This window comes from Pan troglodytes, chromosome 16 (genome assembly GCF_028858775.2).
Source record: "Pan troglodytes isolate AG18354 chromosome 16, NHGRI_mPanTro3-v2.0_pri, whole genome shotgun sequence".
In the NCBI taxonomy this organism is placed as follows: domain Eukaryota; kingdom Metazoa; phylum Chordata; class Mammalia; order Primates; family Hominidae; genus Pan; species Pan troglodytes.
This window is the reverse complement of record NC_072414.2, coordinates 7,356,226-7,372,974: the sequence shown is the minus strand read 5'-3', so window position 1 is coordinate 7,372,974 and position 16,749 is coordinate 7,356,226. Positions and strand designations below refer to the sequence as shown.

General features: G+C 44.1%; 1 protein-coding gene across 13 annotated transcripts in view; it reads right to left on the bottom strand.

Annotated features, from left to right (window-relative positions):
• Positions 1–16,749, bottom strand: part of HERC2 (HECT and RLD domain containing E3 ubiquitin protein ligase 2) — a 209,997-nt gene that overhangs the window by 21,168 nt on the left and 172,080 nt on the right. For all 13 annotated transcript variants that reach the window (XR_010151567.1, XM_054667265.2, XM_063794445.1 and 10 more), the window contains 10 exons: positions 13,817–13,924; positions 12,254–12,385; positions 11,656–11,814; positions 11,452–11,570; positions 10,407–10,532; positions 9,818–9,973; positions 9,311–9,426; positions 9,012–9,210; positions 3,061–3,275; positions 230–407 (listed from right to left, as the gene is read on the bottom strand). Coding sequence is in view for 12 of the 13 variants with exons in the window: in XM_054667265.2 (XP_054523240.1) it covers positions 230–407; positions 3,061–3,275; positions 9,012–9,210; positions 9,311–9,426; positions 9,818–9,973; positions 10,407–10,532; positions 11,452–11,570; positions 11,656–11,814; positions 12,254–12,385; positions 13,817–13,924 (1,508 nt within the window). In the remaining variant the exon portion in view is untranslated. The remainder of the gene's footprint in view (positions 1–229; positions 408–3,060; positions 3,276–9,011; positions 9,211–9,310; positions 9,427–9,817; positions 9,974–10,406; positions 10,533–11,451; positions 11,571–11,655; positions 11,815–12,253; positions 12,386–13,816; positions 13,925–16,749) is intronic.

Sequence of the window (16,749 nt, the reverse complement as noted above, 5' to 3'; positions counted from 1 at the left end):
CATCTATTTGAACTACATGCATCTAAACCGCAGGAGGAGGTATCAGCGTCTTTGATGAGCCAACCCTACATCACCATGAAGGCTGTTTATTCACTTCTTGCACCCAAAAATACAGTGGGCCTTCTAGAAGCCAAAGCATTTTTCATAACAACGGTGGCAAACCGCCCCCATCTGACAGCAGCAGTGAGGAGCATGCAGCCTCCGGCCTCTGCGCACGGCACCTCCTCACCAGCTTCGGCTTCAGCTGGTCCTCACTGTCGCTGTGCCCCAGCCGGCCGTAGCGGCCTTTGCCCCATGTGTAGAGGTCCCCGGCTGCTGTGACACAGGCGCTGTGGGCTCCGCCAGCAGCAACATCGACCACTTCAATTCCTCTCAGAGACTCGATGACACGAGGGCGGTCACACGGACTGCAAAAAAGTCACCAAATATAATGGAAACACATTTTTATTCTTAAACATTTTTCAGCGTATTAAATACCTCTCAATCTACACCTTCCTAATCAGTTAATTGTTAAATCAATCAAGAAGAATCATTCAGACCTAAACTCAAAAGGTCACCACTTCCTACCTCCTTCCTGTACAAGGCCAGAGGACAGGGCTTCCCCAGCTCTGACTCAGAGGCTGGAAAGTGACCACACATACTGGGTCAAGTTCGAAGCACAGACCATTTTTCAAAGGCCTATGAGCTGAGAACAGGTTTTACATTTTAACGGGTTTAAAAAAAAAAAAAGAATCATATGCTACTCCTAAAATAGTTACCATCTGGCCCTATAAGGAAAGTTTGCACCTCACCCCCACTATGAATTAACAATTCATTTAAGGAGTTTTAACATATGAATGTCACTAGTCTATAACATAGTGACTACTGATAACAAACTTTTTGTTTTCTTATTAAGTTCTGAAAGAAGTTCTTTATATATTTTGGCTATCAGACCTTAGTCAGATTATATGATTGTGAATATCCTTTCCCAGCTTGTGGTTTCAATCTCTTCATAGTGTCTTTTGAAGAACAGTTCATAATTTTTATAAAGTCCAAGTTATATTTTTCTTTCATGAATCATGCTTTTGGAGTTCAATCTAAAAATCTTTTCTGACCTAAAGTCACAAAAATTTTCTCATGTTTTCTTCCAGAACTTTTAAGTTTTACATTTTACATTCTACATTCATGACTATGGTTCATTTTGAATTAATGTTTGGATATGGTGTAAAGTATGAATTTAAGTTCATTTCTTGCCATAGGTTATCCAATTATTCAAAACCACCTGTTGAAAATAGTATATTTTCTCCAGTGAACTGGCCGTGCATTCGTATAAACTGTGCACTAGAAACTGTGAGAAGTCCAGTTTCATTTTTCCACACTCATCTTGTCAGCATTTGCCAGCCGGTTTCTGGATTCCCTATTCTGCTCCATTGATGTATTTGTCTCTCTCTCTTTTTGCCAGCACCAAGCCATGCTGTTTACTGCAGCTATAAATGAGGCTTAAGTCAGGTAGTGCAAGTCTTCCGACCTTTTCCTCATTTTCAAAGTTGATTTGACTATTCTAGGCCATTTGCATCTCCATATACATTTTATGCTCCGCTTATCAATTTTTATACAAATCTTGATTGGGAAGGTGTTGAATCTATAGATTTGAGGATAACCAGCAAATTAACAATACTGACTCCTCTGCTCCATGAACACAGCATGCCCCTTCACGACTTTAGGTTTTTTAAAAATTATCTCAGCAATACTTTGTAGTCTTCTGTCTACAGGGTCATTCACATTTTTGGGTCAGATTTATCCCATAGTTTTTCAATTCTGGGAGAGGGTATTCTAAGCGGTATTTTAAAATTTCACTTTCTGGTTACGTATATGTATACGTATAGACATACAAGTAACTTTTATTTATTGATCTTCTATCCCGCAACACTGCTAGCCTCACTTATCAGTTCTAGCAGCTTTTTGTAAATACCACCAGGTTCTCCGCATAAACAATGTTTTCTGCAAAAAAGACAGTTTTAATTCTCTTTACAATCTAGATGCCTTTTATTTCTTTGCACTGCTGTACCGCACTTACTAAACCTGTTGCACAATGTTGAAGAGAAGTGGTGATAGCAGACATCCTTGCCTTGATCCTCAACTCAGGGGGAAAGCTTTTGGTCTGTTGCCATTAACTACAACCTAAGCTCTAGGTTAACAGAGATGCCCTTTATCAGGTAAAGGAAGAGACCTCTTACTCCTAGACTACTCAGAGTTTTTATCAGAAATGGATGTTGGAGTTTGCCAAATTATTTTTTCCTCTTTTTTTTTTTTTTTTTTTTTTGAGATGGAGTCTCGCTCTGTTCCCCAGGCTGGAGTGCAGTGGCGCAATCTCAGCTCACTGCAACCTCCACCTCCCGAGAAGCTGGGACTACAGGTGTGTGCCACCACATCTGGCTAATTTTTTTTCTATTTTTTGTAGAAATGGGGTTTCATCATGTTGCCCAGGCTAGTCTTGAACTCCTGAGTTCAAGCAATCTGCCCACCTCAGCTTCCCAAAGTGCTGGGATTACAGGCGTGAGCCACCACGCCGGACCTGTTTAATATATTTTATATGGTGGTTTAGTTATTCCTAGGATAAGAAGGCCCCTGTTACTCCAATCTGGCTGGTAGTTCTCATTAATTTTTTAATACTTGTGAGTTTGGTTCATTCTTTTAAAAATGGTGTCAACTGTGTGTTCTTTCTTCCTCACCCCTGCCATTTCCTCTGTATTTGCAGTTCTAGTATCACGCACGTTACACAAAATGCCAAACGTGATTCAGTGGATGATTTAAGGGAGAAGGACAAAAAAACACTTACTTAGTACTTGTCATCAAAAACACAGAATTGACTTTTTTTTCCCTCTCAACAGAGGAATCATACGGGTAAGCCTTCGTATTGGAACATAAAACTATTTCTGCCAAATGAGTCATTAACATTATTTAGTTTGAGAGTATTGTAAATGTTGCCTTGAAAAACAAAGCGCCAATAGATTGTAGCAGCATTAAAACAAACAAAAACAAAGACAAATAGAATGTTGAAATAATTTTTTCACATCATACCTTCTGTTGCCATGCCCCAATTTCCCATCTTCTGCCTCACCCCAAGAGTAAACTTCTCCTTCTGAAGACAGGGCAAGGCAGTGCTTTCCTCCAGAGTTCACAGCTACTTTCTTAATAAACACATGCTGAATGGATTCAAGCAATGTTGGGGTAGACACCGACTCTGTCCCTCCAATGCCTAGTCTGCCACCTGCACCATACCCAGTGGCATACAGCTAAGAAAAGAAAAAGCAATAGTAACATCAGTTTTTAATCTCAATATCCCCTAAATTTACTAATTCATAAACCTAATCCATGCTTTAGACATTTTTACCACATAGAAATAAAATTTAAAGTTAAAAATCTCAGGAATGTAAGTTTATGCCTTTATACATGCTCTATCAAAGTACTAGAAATGAAATAAAAACATGACTATTAGAAATTCCAAATTCAGAAAACATATTGTGAAAATAAGGTCTTCTTGCTGGAAGCTCTTCCATTTTTGTGTAGAATACCAACTACAATTAACACCAAGAAAAATAAAAAACAATTTAATTATCTACTATATGCAAAACTCTGACAATAACAGCCACAAAACATACCCATAAAAGAACACAAATACATTTTAATACTTCAGCAGGGCAGCATATAAACCACACGGGAAAAAACACTTTTTTTTTTTTAATCTAAGTGGGAATGTTTTAGGACACAAAACATCTATGATTAATTTTAAAAAATGATTAATTTAAAAACATACACACACTAAATCAGACTGCCGTTTTCCAAATGAAGGCAAACATCCCTCCTGATAAAAACTTAAATGCTGTTCCATGCTGTTTTAGACATCTTTCAAACGTGCTGCTGCACTGACATAATATAAGGAAGCCACAAGGGCCAATGCAGGAAGTGAAACCCAAACTCAGGTGGATAAACAAGCCCCACACCCAAAGCCAGCTTCTAGTGGGGAGGGTGTGAGGCTCTGGGGTGCACATGGTGCAGGGTAATGCAGCATGCCTCCAAGGACTTCCTATAGAAAGTGGGGCTCCAAAGGGTTGCCCCTCAGTGACTGTGAATAAGAAGAACACCACAGAAAGCTGCCCTTCTCAGCCTCAGCACTGACAGCGAGACAGAGGCTTGCCCCTGAGAATTCATAACTACAACAGGAGTTGGCAAATTATGGCCCATGTGCCAAATCAGGCCCATCATTTGTTTCTGTAAATGAAGCTTTACGGGAACACGGCCACACCCACTCATTTATAATATGTCCAGGGCTGCTTTTGTAGTCGCAACAGAGACCATATGGCCCAAAGCTGAAAATACCATTGTGCCCTTTACAGAAAGTGTTTACCAACCCCTACCCTAGAAAAAGGACAAAATGAAGATATTTTGAAACAAACAATCAGAATTAACCAACGAAAGAATTTCACTAAATTGAGAAAGATATGCTAAAGGAGAAGGAAATGATTTTATAAGATCTGAGACATAACAAATGATGGTAAGAAATGATAGTAAGCAAAGATGTGCAACATTTGGCTAACTCAAAAAAAAAAACCACAGTCCATATAAAACAACCAAAACAACAACAACGTCTATGGCAGAGGGGAATAGGTTAGAACCCAAACACTGGGTAACAAGGGGTCACTGATTGGGAGGAGGGGAGAAATACTAATTAACTTTAGGTTTTTAAGTACCTACGTTAAAATAACCAGAGAAACAATGAAAAGAAACAGAATTCTCCTGAGAATTGACACAGAGGGGCTATATTTCAAACCTTTTTATGAGGCTAGACCACTTCGACACCTGTGCTAGCAGTCTGCCTCTGATACGGTTCACAATGATCCCTGCTTCTAAATATGTGTGCTCCTGTATACAGGTACACCCCATTTGACTGTGCCTTGCTTTACTGTACCTCGCAGATACTGTTTTTTATAAACCGAAGGTCTGTGGCAACCCTACACTGATCAAGTCTATCGGCGCCATTTTCCCAAAAGCATGTGCTGACTTACCGTCACTATGTCACGTTTTGATAATTCTTGCAATATTTTAAACTTTTTCATTATTTTATCTGTTATGATGATCTGTGATCAGTAATGTTTGATGTTACTGTTGTACTTGTTTTGAGGCACCACAAACCACACCCATAGAAGACGGTGAACTTAAATGATAAATGTGGTGTATGTTCTGATTGCTCCGCCAACCAGCTGTTCTCCCATCTCTCTCCCTCTCCTCAGACCTCCCTATTATGTCCCTGAGACACAACTTATTGAAATTAGGCCACTTAATAACCCTACAGTGGCCTCTAAGAGTTCAAGTGAAAGGAAGAGTTGCATATTTCTCACTTTAAGTCAAAAGCTAGAAATGATTAAGATTAGTGAGTAAGGCACACTGAAAGCCAAGACAGGCTGAATGCTAGGCCTCTTGCACCAGTTACCCAAGAAAAAGTTCTTGAAGCACAATTAAGTGCAATTCTTGTAAACACACAAATGATGAGAATGCAAAACAGTCTTATTGCTGATATAGAGAATGTTTGGCATAGACAGAAGATCAAAACGGACACAATATTCCCTTAAGCCAAAGCTAATCCAGAGCTTGCTAACTCTCTTCAATTCCACGAAGGCTAACAGAGGTGAGAAGGCTGCTGAAGGAAAGTCTGAAGGTAACAGAGATTGGTTCCTGAGGTTTAAGGAAAGACGCCGTCTTCATAACATAAAAGTGTGAGGGAAAGTAGCAAGTGCTGATGTAGAAGCTGCAGCAAGTTACCCAGAAGATCTAGCCAAGATCAGTGATGAAGGTGGCTACGCTAAACAACAGGCTTTCAACGTAGATGGAACAACCTTCTATCAGAAGAAGACACCATCTAGGACTTTCATAGCTAGGAGAAGTCAATGTTTGCCTTCAAAGCTTCAAATCTTTTGTTAGGGGCTAACGCAGCTGGTGACTCTATTAGTTGAACTCGTTGAAGTCAATGCTCATTGACCATTCTGAAAATCTTAGGGCCCTTAAGAATTATGCTAACTCCACTCTGACTGTGCTCCAGAAATAGAACAAAACCTGGAAGTCAGCACATTTGTTTACAGCATGGTTCACTGAATATTTTAAGCCCACTATTGAGGCCTACTGCTCAGAAAAAAAGATTTCTTTCAAAACATTACTGCTCATTGACAATGTACCTGGTCACCCAAGAGCTCTGATGAACATGTACAAAGAGATTAAAGTTGTTTTCATGCCTGCTAACACATCATTTTTTCTGCAGCCACATGGATCAAGGAGTAATTTCGACTTTCAAATCTTGTTATTTAAGAAATACATTTCATAAGGCTACAGCTGCCATAGACAGTGATTCCTCTAACGGATGTGGACAAACTAAATTGAAAGCCTTCTGGAAAGCCGTCACCATTACAAATGCCATTAAGAACATTTGTGATTCATGGGAGGAGGTGAAAATACCAACATTAACAGGGATTTGGAAGAAGTGGATTCCAACCCTCACAGATGACCCTGAGGGATTCAACACGAGTGGAAGAAGTGAACTCAGATGTGGTGGAAACAGCAAGAGAACTAGAATTAGAAGTGGAGTCTAAAGATGTGACTTAATAGACTATAGTACTTTTATATCCACTGGGAAACCAAGAAATTTGTGTGACTTACTTTGTGAAGACACTTGCTTTATTGTGTTGATTTAGAACCAAGCCTGCATATCTCCAAGTATGACTACAGCTCCCTCTCCCTGAGTGTGGGCTGGACTTAATGACCTGCTTCTGATGAGCAGAATAGGGCAAGAACTGGAGTGTGGTCACTTCTGTGATTCAGTTACACAGGACCGGGGCTCTGTCTCCTCCACTCTCTCTTGCTGGTGCTCCCTCCTGCGCCTCCCTTGCTCTCGCTGACAGAGTCAGCTGCCACCCTGTGAGATGCTCTATGGACACGTGGCAAAGGGCTGAGTGAGGGGAGGCTCTGCCAACAGCTCATAAGGGACTGAGGCCTCAGCTCAAAGGTCCATGAGGGACTGAATCCTTGCTCGGACAGCCTCAAGATGACTGCAGCCTGCTGAGATTCTGAGCTGGAGGACGGAGCTATGCTGCATCCAGAGTCCTGACCCAGAGAAACTATGAAATAATAAATGTGTGTGAGACAGAACATTACATGAGAGTATCTCACTCATGAATAGGATCTCCCAAAAATCTAAAACAAAACTATCACAAACACAAGCCAGATACATATCCTGACCAAACTGGATCTATCCAAAGAATGTAAGTTTGTTTAATATGAGAAAACCAATTAATCCAACTGGCTATACTAATCCATTAGAAAACATTGGCCAGGCACGGTGGCTCATGCCTGTAATCCCAGCACTTTGGGAGGCCCAGGTGGTCGGATCACAAGGTCAGGAGTTCAAGACCAGCCTGGCCAATATGGCAAAACCCCGTCTCTACCAAAAAAAAAAAAAAAAAAAAAGATTAGCCAGGCGTGGTGGCGGGCGCCTGTTGTCCCAGCTACTCGGGAGGCTGAGGTAGGAGAATCGCTTGAACCCAGGAGGCAGAGGTTGTAGTGAGCCGAGACTGTGCCACTGCACTCCAGCCTGGGCGACAGAGTGAGACTCTGTCTCAAAAAAAAAAAAAAAGAAGAAGAAGAAAACATCTATGAAAGAACATTTCAAAACACGTAGAAAGAGTGTTGAACAAAAATCAGTGTCCACTGTTGACTAGAAACAGAAGGAAACATGCCTAATCTGATCAAGGGCTTCTACTCAAACCCCACTGGAAGCCTGGGAACGCTCCATCTGCACCCGCTCCAGTCTTGATCAAGGCAGGAGCCTCCGCCCACTCCTACCCAGAATCACACCGCAACCCCAGCCTGCACCATGAGCTCCCATTCTCCCACACAAACGGGAAAAATAAAAGAGAGGTAGGCTAGACAGAAAGGAACAGAATTCATTTAGAGACTACGGCACTCTATAAAGAAGATACAAGAAATCTTCACATATACTAGAATGGAGACAGTCAAGTAGGTCACCAAACATAAAGTCAATATATAAACATCCAATATTTCTATATATCAGTGGCAATCTTTTTTTGGGGGGGGAGACAGAATCTCACTCCGTCACCCAGGCTGGAGTGCAGTGGTGTGATCTCGGCTCACTGTAACCTCCATCTCCCGGGTTCCAGTGATTCTCCTGCCTCAGCCTCCCGAGTAGCTGGGATTACAGGCACATGTCACTGAGCCTGGCTTATTTTTGTATTTTTCGTAGAGACAGGGTTTTTCCTATGTTGGCCAGGCTGGTCTCGAACTCCTGACATCAGGTGATCCACCCACCTTGGGCTCCCAAATTGCTGGGATTACAGGCATGAGCCACCGCACCGGGTCAGCAGCAATACATTTTTTAAAAGATAGTATTTACAATAGCAAACAAGAAATACATCTAACGAGTGATATGCAAACAAAAATTGTAATACTTTTGCATACATGACGTATTTTCAAAATAAAAATAAAAATAAATTGGCCAGGTGTGGTGGCTCATGCCTGTAATCCCAGCACTTTGGAAGGCCAAGGTGGGTGGATCACCTGAGGTCAGGAGTTCGAGACCAGCCTGGCCGACATGGTGAAAACCTGTCTCTACTAAAAATACAAAAGTTAGCCAGGTGTGGTGGCGGGCGCCTATAATCCCAGCTACTCGGGAGGTTGAGGCAGGAGAATCACTTGAACTCAGGAGGTGGAGGTTGCAGTGAGCCGAGACCACGCCATTGCACTCCAGCCTGGGCAACAAGAGCAAAACTGTCTTAAACTTTTTTTTTTTAATTTAAAGATTATACAAAAATATCTTAGAACTCTAGCTGCTTCCTGCATACCACAGTACTATTAATCCTGAGAAACGTTTTAGTACAGATTCTTGCACGTGCTAAGAACCACACAGCACCTTTAGCCACAACTGCCTCAGGCTCAATGACCTTGTGACACAGAAAAAGAGCTCTTACCTTCCCATCAGCCGTCACAGCAAAGAGGGTCTGTTCCCCTCCGATTAACTGCACGGGTCTGAGAGTTGCGAGGGCTTCACAGGGAGTGGGAACTTTGACTTTTGCGCCTTCAATGCCCCCGAGCTGGCCCCTGTGATTATGTCCCCATCCATAAATTGTTCCACTGCCACCAGCAGAGAGAGTCCAGTCATCTGGTCGCCTACAATACACATCAAGTGAGCATTTGCCATGGGCAAGAAAAATGCACACAGCCTCTCACACTCACGATCGACATTACTGCTTGTTTCTAATATAATAACCTGTTCATCCACTGCACAAGTTGTTCATCTTGCTCTCTTTTAAAAATGTCATGGCTCTCATGCAGAACATCCATGTTTTCGCTGTCTGCCATTAATTCACGAATTTTCTTAGCCACCTAAACAAAATTATGATGATGTTACATATCAAACACTTATCTCAAACAAAATAGATAAATACTAAGGAAAGACAGAAGGAATCCCTGCCTAAAAATATGAGGGAAGAGCAACATTGCAATGTTATGGTTCATGGGCAAAACCAATAATGACTGCATCAAGTCTAACATATTAGAAATGTCTAGACAGTATCATTCTACCTGTAGTTTACTAAAAATAAACTTTAACTGAAATTCACAGTGTCAGTTCACTCGTTTTCACCTATGTGTTATTTTCTTTGATATTCCTTGGCAAGCGAAATTTTTCTGTGTCTCATAATATTGGCATCTTGTTACACTATAGCTAAATAATGTTTTTGCATCCCAAAAGTGATTCCAAAATATCATGCAATACCTCATCAAGAAACAGACGGGGCAACGGTGTTCTTTTGTCAAGGGCCACAGCAACGCGGGAGGCCATGCAGTACCTCCGGAACCAGGCCCACTTGTGCGTCTCAGCACAGCAAGGCAGAGTGTCCAGCTCCAGGTCACAAGCAAGAGCTACCAGTACCTGCAGGCACCAAAAATGACAAACTCAGGGAAACTCAGAAATGCAGTGAACAGGCCAAGGTTTCTGTGGCTCCTTCCGCAGGACCTCCTATTCCAGGATGACGGCCATGGGCACAGCAAGGATACGGCCACCATCAGTGATGTGGCAACCTCTGACAGTTCCTAGCCACGTGCCACACAACTGCTGCAACACTTGTTGCCTGTATCAAGTGACAAGAACACCTGTGCATCTCAAGGCATGCTAACGGTTACAGGCTTATGGTTTAAGGGTTTAGATTACACGATCATTTCTTGAGATTTTTTCATATTTGACTTCAGCAATACCTACAGCTGCCCTCAGAGGCCTAAAACACACACACTGCACATGACAACTCTCAGTGGCTCTTTCAGTCAAATAGCTCTATTGTCACTTTAAAAAAGAAGTGAAACATTACCTTAAAGAATGGGCTGTGGAGCAGCTGTTTGCCACCCCTCACAATAGGATCTTCATATTCAAACTGCCTTTGCAAAGCTTCTGGAAGACCTTTCACCAAAGCAGCAAGAGCACTACCTGTAAAACTCTAAGAAACAACAGAACAGTATTCTATCGCAGGAATCCAGGTGCCGGGGAGGCTGACCATTTGTTTCTACCGTCAAATGTTTTATTATGTTGGTACTAATTCTTCTAAAAAAACTAAAAAAAAAAGCTTATCAAAATTCTCAAGTAGGAAAAAAGCTAAAAGAACATAAACACTAAAATAAAAAAGAGGAGTTTGAAGACTCATCTCAGAATGTTTGGTCTTGATTTCAGTACATCCGCTTCCAGAGAAATAGCCCCTCTCTGGCCCACAAACACTGCCTGTCTCCTCCCATGGGTAGGATCAAAAGGGACTACTTTAGTCAGCAAAATAAAGGGGAGGCCATTAGTTAGCCTCATTGTGAAGTCCAATCCACACAATCCTATGTTCACAGCTGTCGAGACAGATTTTCAGAAAATCAAAGTCCAACTTGAACTCAGTATGCACTGCAACATACGAGAAGTCTGGATGGGACAAAGGACTCCTTATTTTTATTCATTTATTTATTTTTTTTGAGACGGAGTCTCGCTCTGTCGCCCAGGCTGGAGTGTAGTGGCGCGATCTCAGCTCACTCCAACCTCCACCTCCCGGGTTCAAGCGATTCTCCTGCCTCAGCCTCCCAAGTAGCTGGGACTACAGGTGCCCACCACCACGCCCATCTAATTTTTTGTATTTTTAGTAGAGTCAGGATTTCACCGTGTTAGCCAGGATGGTCTCGATCTCCTGACCTCGTGATCCGCCCACCTCAGCCTCCCAAAGTGCTGGGATTACACGCATGAGCCACCGCGCCCGGTCCAAGGCCTCCTTATTCTTATGTGAAACTCCCCAACTCCTCTCAACGATTTAGAGGTTTAGACTACTAAAGCAACATTTTATTCCCCAAGGGTCACAAATCTAGAAATTGTACTAGAATGCTCCATACCAAAGCTCTTGTTTCCCCATCATTTTCTCCAAGCAGCCTATTTATGTTAATTGACTGCCCAAATTCAGTTGTAAGCAGCTTCCTCAGTCTCTGAAGGGCCCACATTCTGTGACTGGCAGCTGAAATGAGCAGAGAGAAAGTATCAGAAGTCTGATGGTTTCTTCCAAGTAGGAAAACAGATGTAACTGTAATGGTGGCATTTACCTAGGGCACTCAGCTGTGCACAAGCTGCCAGCGAGGCCGCAAGGCGAGGGACGATGCTTCTGTTAGAGGCAAGGTTGAGTCGGAAGTCTAACAGACACGTCACCAAGTCCATGGATGGACAGGAGAGGACGCAGCGGTCAGAGAGGAGTTCTTTAGGGCCTGTGAATGAACACTGTAAACATCCCCGGGTTTCACAAGCTAGGTACCACCCCATAAGAAGCCGCCAACGAACAAGGGTGGCTCCACCCAGCCCCACCCACCAGAAGGCAACAGCTGGTGTGCCCATGCATGCCACTGCGAGTCGGTGAGCCTCGCTCTTCACACTCACACTTCCACTGTAAACCAAAAGCCTAAGAACCGCACCAGCAACAACTCCTTCCACACCAGGTGAGGAGGAGTGTGAGCCTGACAGCTGGATGGCTGGGACAGATCTCTGTGTTCTGTTCCACACCTCAGCGGGGCCTGTGAGAGCACTCACCCCAACACAGCAGAAGGCAGGCTGTCAGGCACTACGTGGACATGTGCACGCGTCCCTGTTGCTCCAGAAACAATCCACAGCCAGTCATCTAACCTTGATCGCCATAAGCCCCTTCCTTACCAGCAGCTGGCATGATGGGATAGACGGTGAAGCGCCAGCCCCAGCCATTCACAGACCCATCGCTGATGAACTTCCACTTTAACTCATCCCCTGGGATGCGCAGCTCGCTGGACCAGTCGGACCACTCTCGGCCTGCGGGAGGAAAGCGCACCCCGGGGTTAGCTTCACTCCATCATCCAATCAACACAAACCTCCTTAGACGCAAAGCAGAATGATTTCCATCACGTGTGAAGAGCAAGTTCCTCCAATCCAAGCTCTCCCAAGCCGAAGTGCACAGTGACACAACACTCTTGGGATTCACATTTTAATACATACCATTCTTCAGCAAACACGCATTCAGCCCCTGTACCAGGTACCCAGGAAACTGGGGCAGGCGGGCAGACACTGCCCTGGCAGAAGCCACCACCCAGTGGGGAAATGACCCCACCAGCCAGGATACAGTGAGTGGCCTCCGGGTGTCCAGCACACATCAGGCCAGGGGCCATGGGGACATTTTCCGGGAAAGCTCTGATACAACCAGGTGACCAGGCAGCAGAAGGAAGAACCCTAGCTCTCCCAACAAAAGCCCCATGTGTGTGGTTCAGCACGGCCCAGAGTAGGCCGCCCTCGAGGGAGCAGAGGGCCTGGCTGCTGTGGACAGGAGCGGTGGTGTACTACACCTAAGATCTACAGGATCTTAGAAGGCCAAGAGAACCCTGCCAGATTTCTGCTTCAGAAGGACCATCTGCCAGCAACCCAGGGATGGCCCATAAAGGCTTTCCGCTGGATGCAGAAAAACTCACATCCAACAACACTACTGAAAACTACACTGGCAGACATCTGTCAAAGCACCAGAAAAACCCACGCGCACTGGGACCATACGATTTCATGCAAAGCTTTACTTAACTAAGTAACACTGTGTGAATAAAGTTTTCCTGGGACACAGCCACGCCCATTCTCTGGCATCCAGTCTGCATGTTGTTATGACAGAGGCTGCATTACCTGGCCCTTTACAGGAAACACTCGAGATGAAGGATAAAGAGGTCTTAAAAGGTGCATACACACACCCCTGCACTGGCAATTCTAAAACACTTGGTAAAAGAGCATTTCACAAGCACCCAAAGACGTCCTGACCTGTCCCCGCTGGCCTCATGGAGCCCAGCAGCAGAGACAAGCCGGACATGTGGCTGCCTCCACCTACATACAGAAGTCACTCCACACATGGCCATGCCCTCACTGCAGCCAGTAAGAAACAAACCTTTTGAAGAAGCTCTGCAGTATGCCAACCATGACCTTACACGAGCCCTGGCACCTCACACGTCTCCAGCACCTTCTGCAACTGTCTGATGAGGCAGGGCCCATCCGACAGGGATGTGGTACATACATCACAGATAATTACTGTATTTAAAAGTATGGGAAAGAGGCAAGCAAACCCACTGTGTTTCACAGCTGAATAGCATATTGTCCCTTCCTTAAGACTTCCATGAGAATACGAAGGCAGCATTCTGTCCTACAAATGTGAAGGGTTGTGTCTACGGAGACACAGGTGGGTAGATCATGCCCTGCTCAACCTCCTGTCCTTACCTGACCGCACGGAGACAATCCTGTTGACGCCGTCCATGACTGTGAGAGGGTCGTGGCGCCTCTCTGTGGAGCACTGCCGGTCAAATTCCACCCTGAGTCCTTCTGCACCTGGAGGACAGGCAAGCACAAAACATAGCAACCACTCCAGATCAGCACCCAAAGTAGAAACAGTGAAACTAAAACCACATTTAACAGCTAATGAATAGCAGAAAGTCAGAAAGAACTGGCCTCAAAGACAAGCATCTCAGACTGACCACCCTTTCCCCAGCTCATCCCCACTGAAGATTATGTCTGTGGACTGGAAGGCCAGAAAACACTTCCACTTGGCCAATTTGTTTTGTGCGGTCACTCCCGGGCAGACTTTCCTACTGCAACCCCACTCCCCTGGATCAAGCTTTACAGCGAACATCACCCTGACCAGGGGCTGTGGGAATGCCTAGTGTGCAGCCAAGTCAGATGGCAGCTGTGGGTCACCTGGGAAGTGAGGGGCATTGGAGGTGAGGAGCACCTCAACTTCTGGCGTGTCCAGAGAACTGGAGAACCGCTTGGTGTGGAGAACCCACACATCTGGTGTGAGAGGTGTGCGAGCAGAGGCACAAGAGTTTTCCTTCAGGCTGGAAGATCTTTAAGATCTAGCAGAGGATGGCACTGAGGGGCCAGGAAAGAGGCAGGGGAGGAAGGAGGGAAGAAGGAGGGACGTGGGGCAGGGGCTCAGGTCCTCTCTTACGGTTACAGGGTTGACAGGCTTGGACTGGTTTTTAGATACTATCTCTGCATGCTCTGTTGGGGGCTGATTCTGTGGGGGGGGGGGGGCACACAGGAGGTGGGGAGTGGAAGCAGGAACACAGGGAGGCAGCTAGTATGTGGTTGCTAGGATGATAAACCAGGTGAGACCCCGCGGTGCTCTAGCCCAGAATGTCTAGAGTGAGGGAAAAATGGTTGAATTTGGAATATATTTTTAAAGCAGAGAAAACAGGATTTCCTGGTGGACTAGATATAAAGCAAGAGAGAAACAGAAGAGAAAAAGGGTCACAAGATTTTCGTCTAGGCAAAGGCTGACTAGAAATACCCTTTGTTCTTTAAATTTCTATCATGAAGTAATAGCTTCAAGTTTAAAAATGCTTTTCTGGGCCAGATGTAGTGGTACACTCCTGTAATCTTAGCACTTCGGGAGGCCGAGGCAGGCAGCTTGCTTGAGCTCAGGAGTTAAAGACAGGCCTGGACAACAGGCTATATATTTTATTATGTATTATATATTTTAAAATATAAAATTTTAAAAATTAGCTGGGCACGGCCTATAGTCCCAGTTACTCAGGAGGCTAAGGAAGGGGGATCGCTTGAGCCCAGAGTTTGGGGCTGTAGTGAGCCACGATCGTGCTACCATACTCCAACCTGGGCGACAAAGTGACAAAGCTTTTCTGAATCTCACCTCATTCTAAAAGTTGAAGAAAAATGATTTCACAAAAAAAGTGAGTGAGATAAAAGTATAAGACCAAATACAATAAAAAGTTATTGTTAGAAAAAGGGAATAGGCTGGGTACAGTGGCTCACACCTGTAACGATCTCAACACTTTGGGAGGCCCAGCTGGGAGGATTGCTTGAGCCCAGGAGTTTGAGACAAGATTGGGCAACACAGAGAGACTCATCTCCACAAAAAATAAAAATAAGTTAGCCAAGTGTGGCAGCACAAGCCTGTAGTCCTAGCTTCTCGGGAGGCTGATGGGGAAGGACGGCTTGAGCCTGGGAGGTCGAGGCTGCAGTGAGTCAGAATCACACCACTGCACTTCAGCCTGGGTGACAGAGCAAGACTCTGTCTCCAAAAAAAAAAAAAGAAAAGTGAGAATAAGGAACAAAATAACATCCCCACAGGCAATAAAAGCAGGCCAGAAAGATACACCCACAAAACACATCAACCCTGAACATTTCAAAACAAATTGAGTGAAATTAGAAAAATGATACAAGACATGAAAGAACCACATAAATCAGACTTACAAAAACTAAAACATTTTATAAAGCTGAAGACAGAATTACAATAAAACTACATTCCAATGGAGACTAAAACAGAGTGTAAAATCAAATAAACACAGCAGATGCTACCTTAAGACAAATAGGAAAAAAGGAGGAAATTTTAAAAAAAGAAACAGAGGTAAAAAGTACTTGAAAGAGAAAGTAACCAATATTAACTCTAAAAGGCATGAACTATGCAATGCATGGAGAGTTACCAAGTGTCCCCAGAAAAGACTGCTAAGCAAGGCTACAGAACAAACACTGCAGACTGTAATTCAAGAGAACTCCCTGCAAAACAGACTTGGGACGACAGACTAAAGGAGCACCCCTTACCCGAGAACATCACCGAGAACGGCCGCATGAACGTACATTCTGGTGAAATCACCAAAAAAACACATGCGGCTGCTAACCGAGAACACCACCGAGAGCGGCCACACGAACGCACATTCTAGTAAAACTACCGATAAAACACACGCAACTTCTAACTGAGAACATCACTGAGAACGGCCACACAAACGTATATTCTAGTAAAATTACTGAAAAAACACACGACTCCTAACCGAAACATCACCGAGAACAGCCACACGAACGTATAATCTAGTAATATTACCAAAAAAACACACGCGACTTCTAACCGAGAACATCACCAAGAATGGCCACACCAACGCACATTCTAGAAAAATTACCGAAAAATACACGCAGCTCCTAACTGAAAACATCACCGAAAACGGCCACACGAACACGTGTTCTAGTAAAATTACCAAAAAAACACACGCGGCTCCTAACCGAGAACATCACCGAGAACGGCTGCACAAACGTACATTCTAGTAAAATTACCGAAAAAATACATGCAACTTCTAACCGAGAACATCACTTAGAATGGCCACATGAACGCACGTTCTAGTAAAATTACCGAAAAAACACAC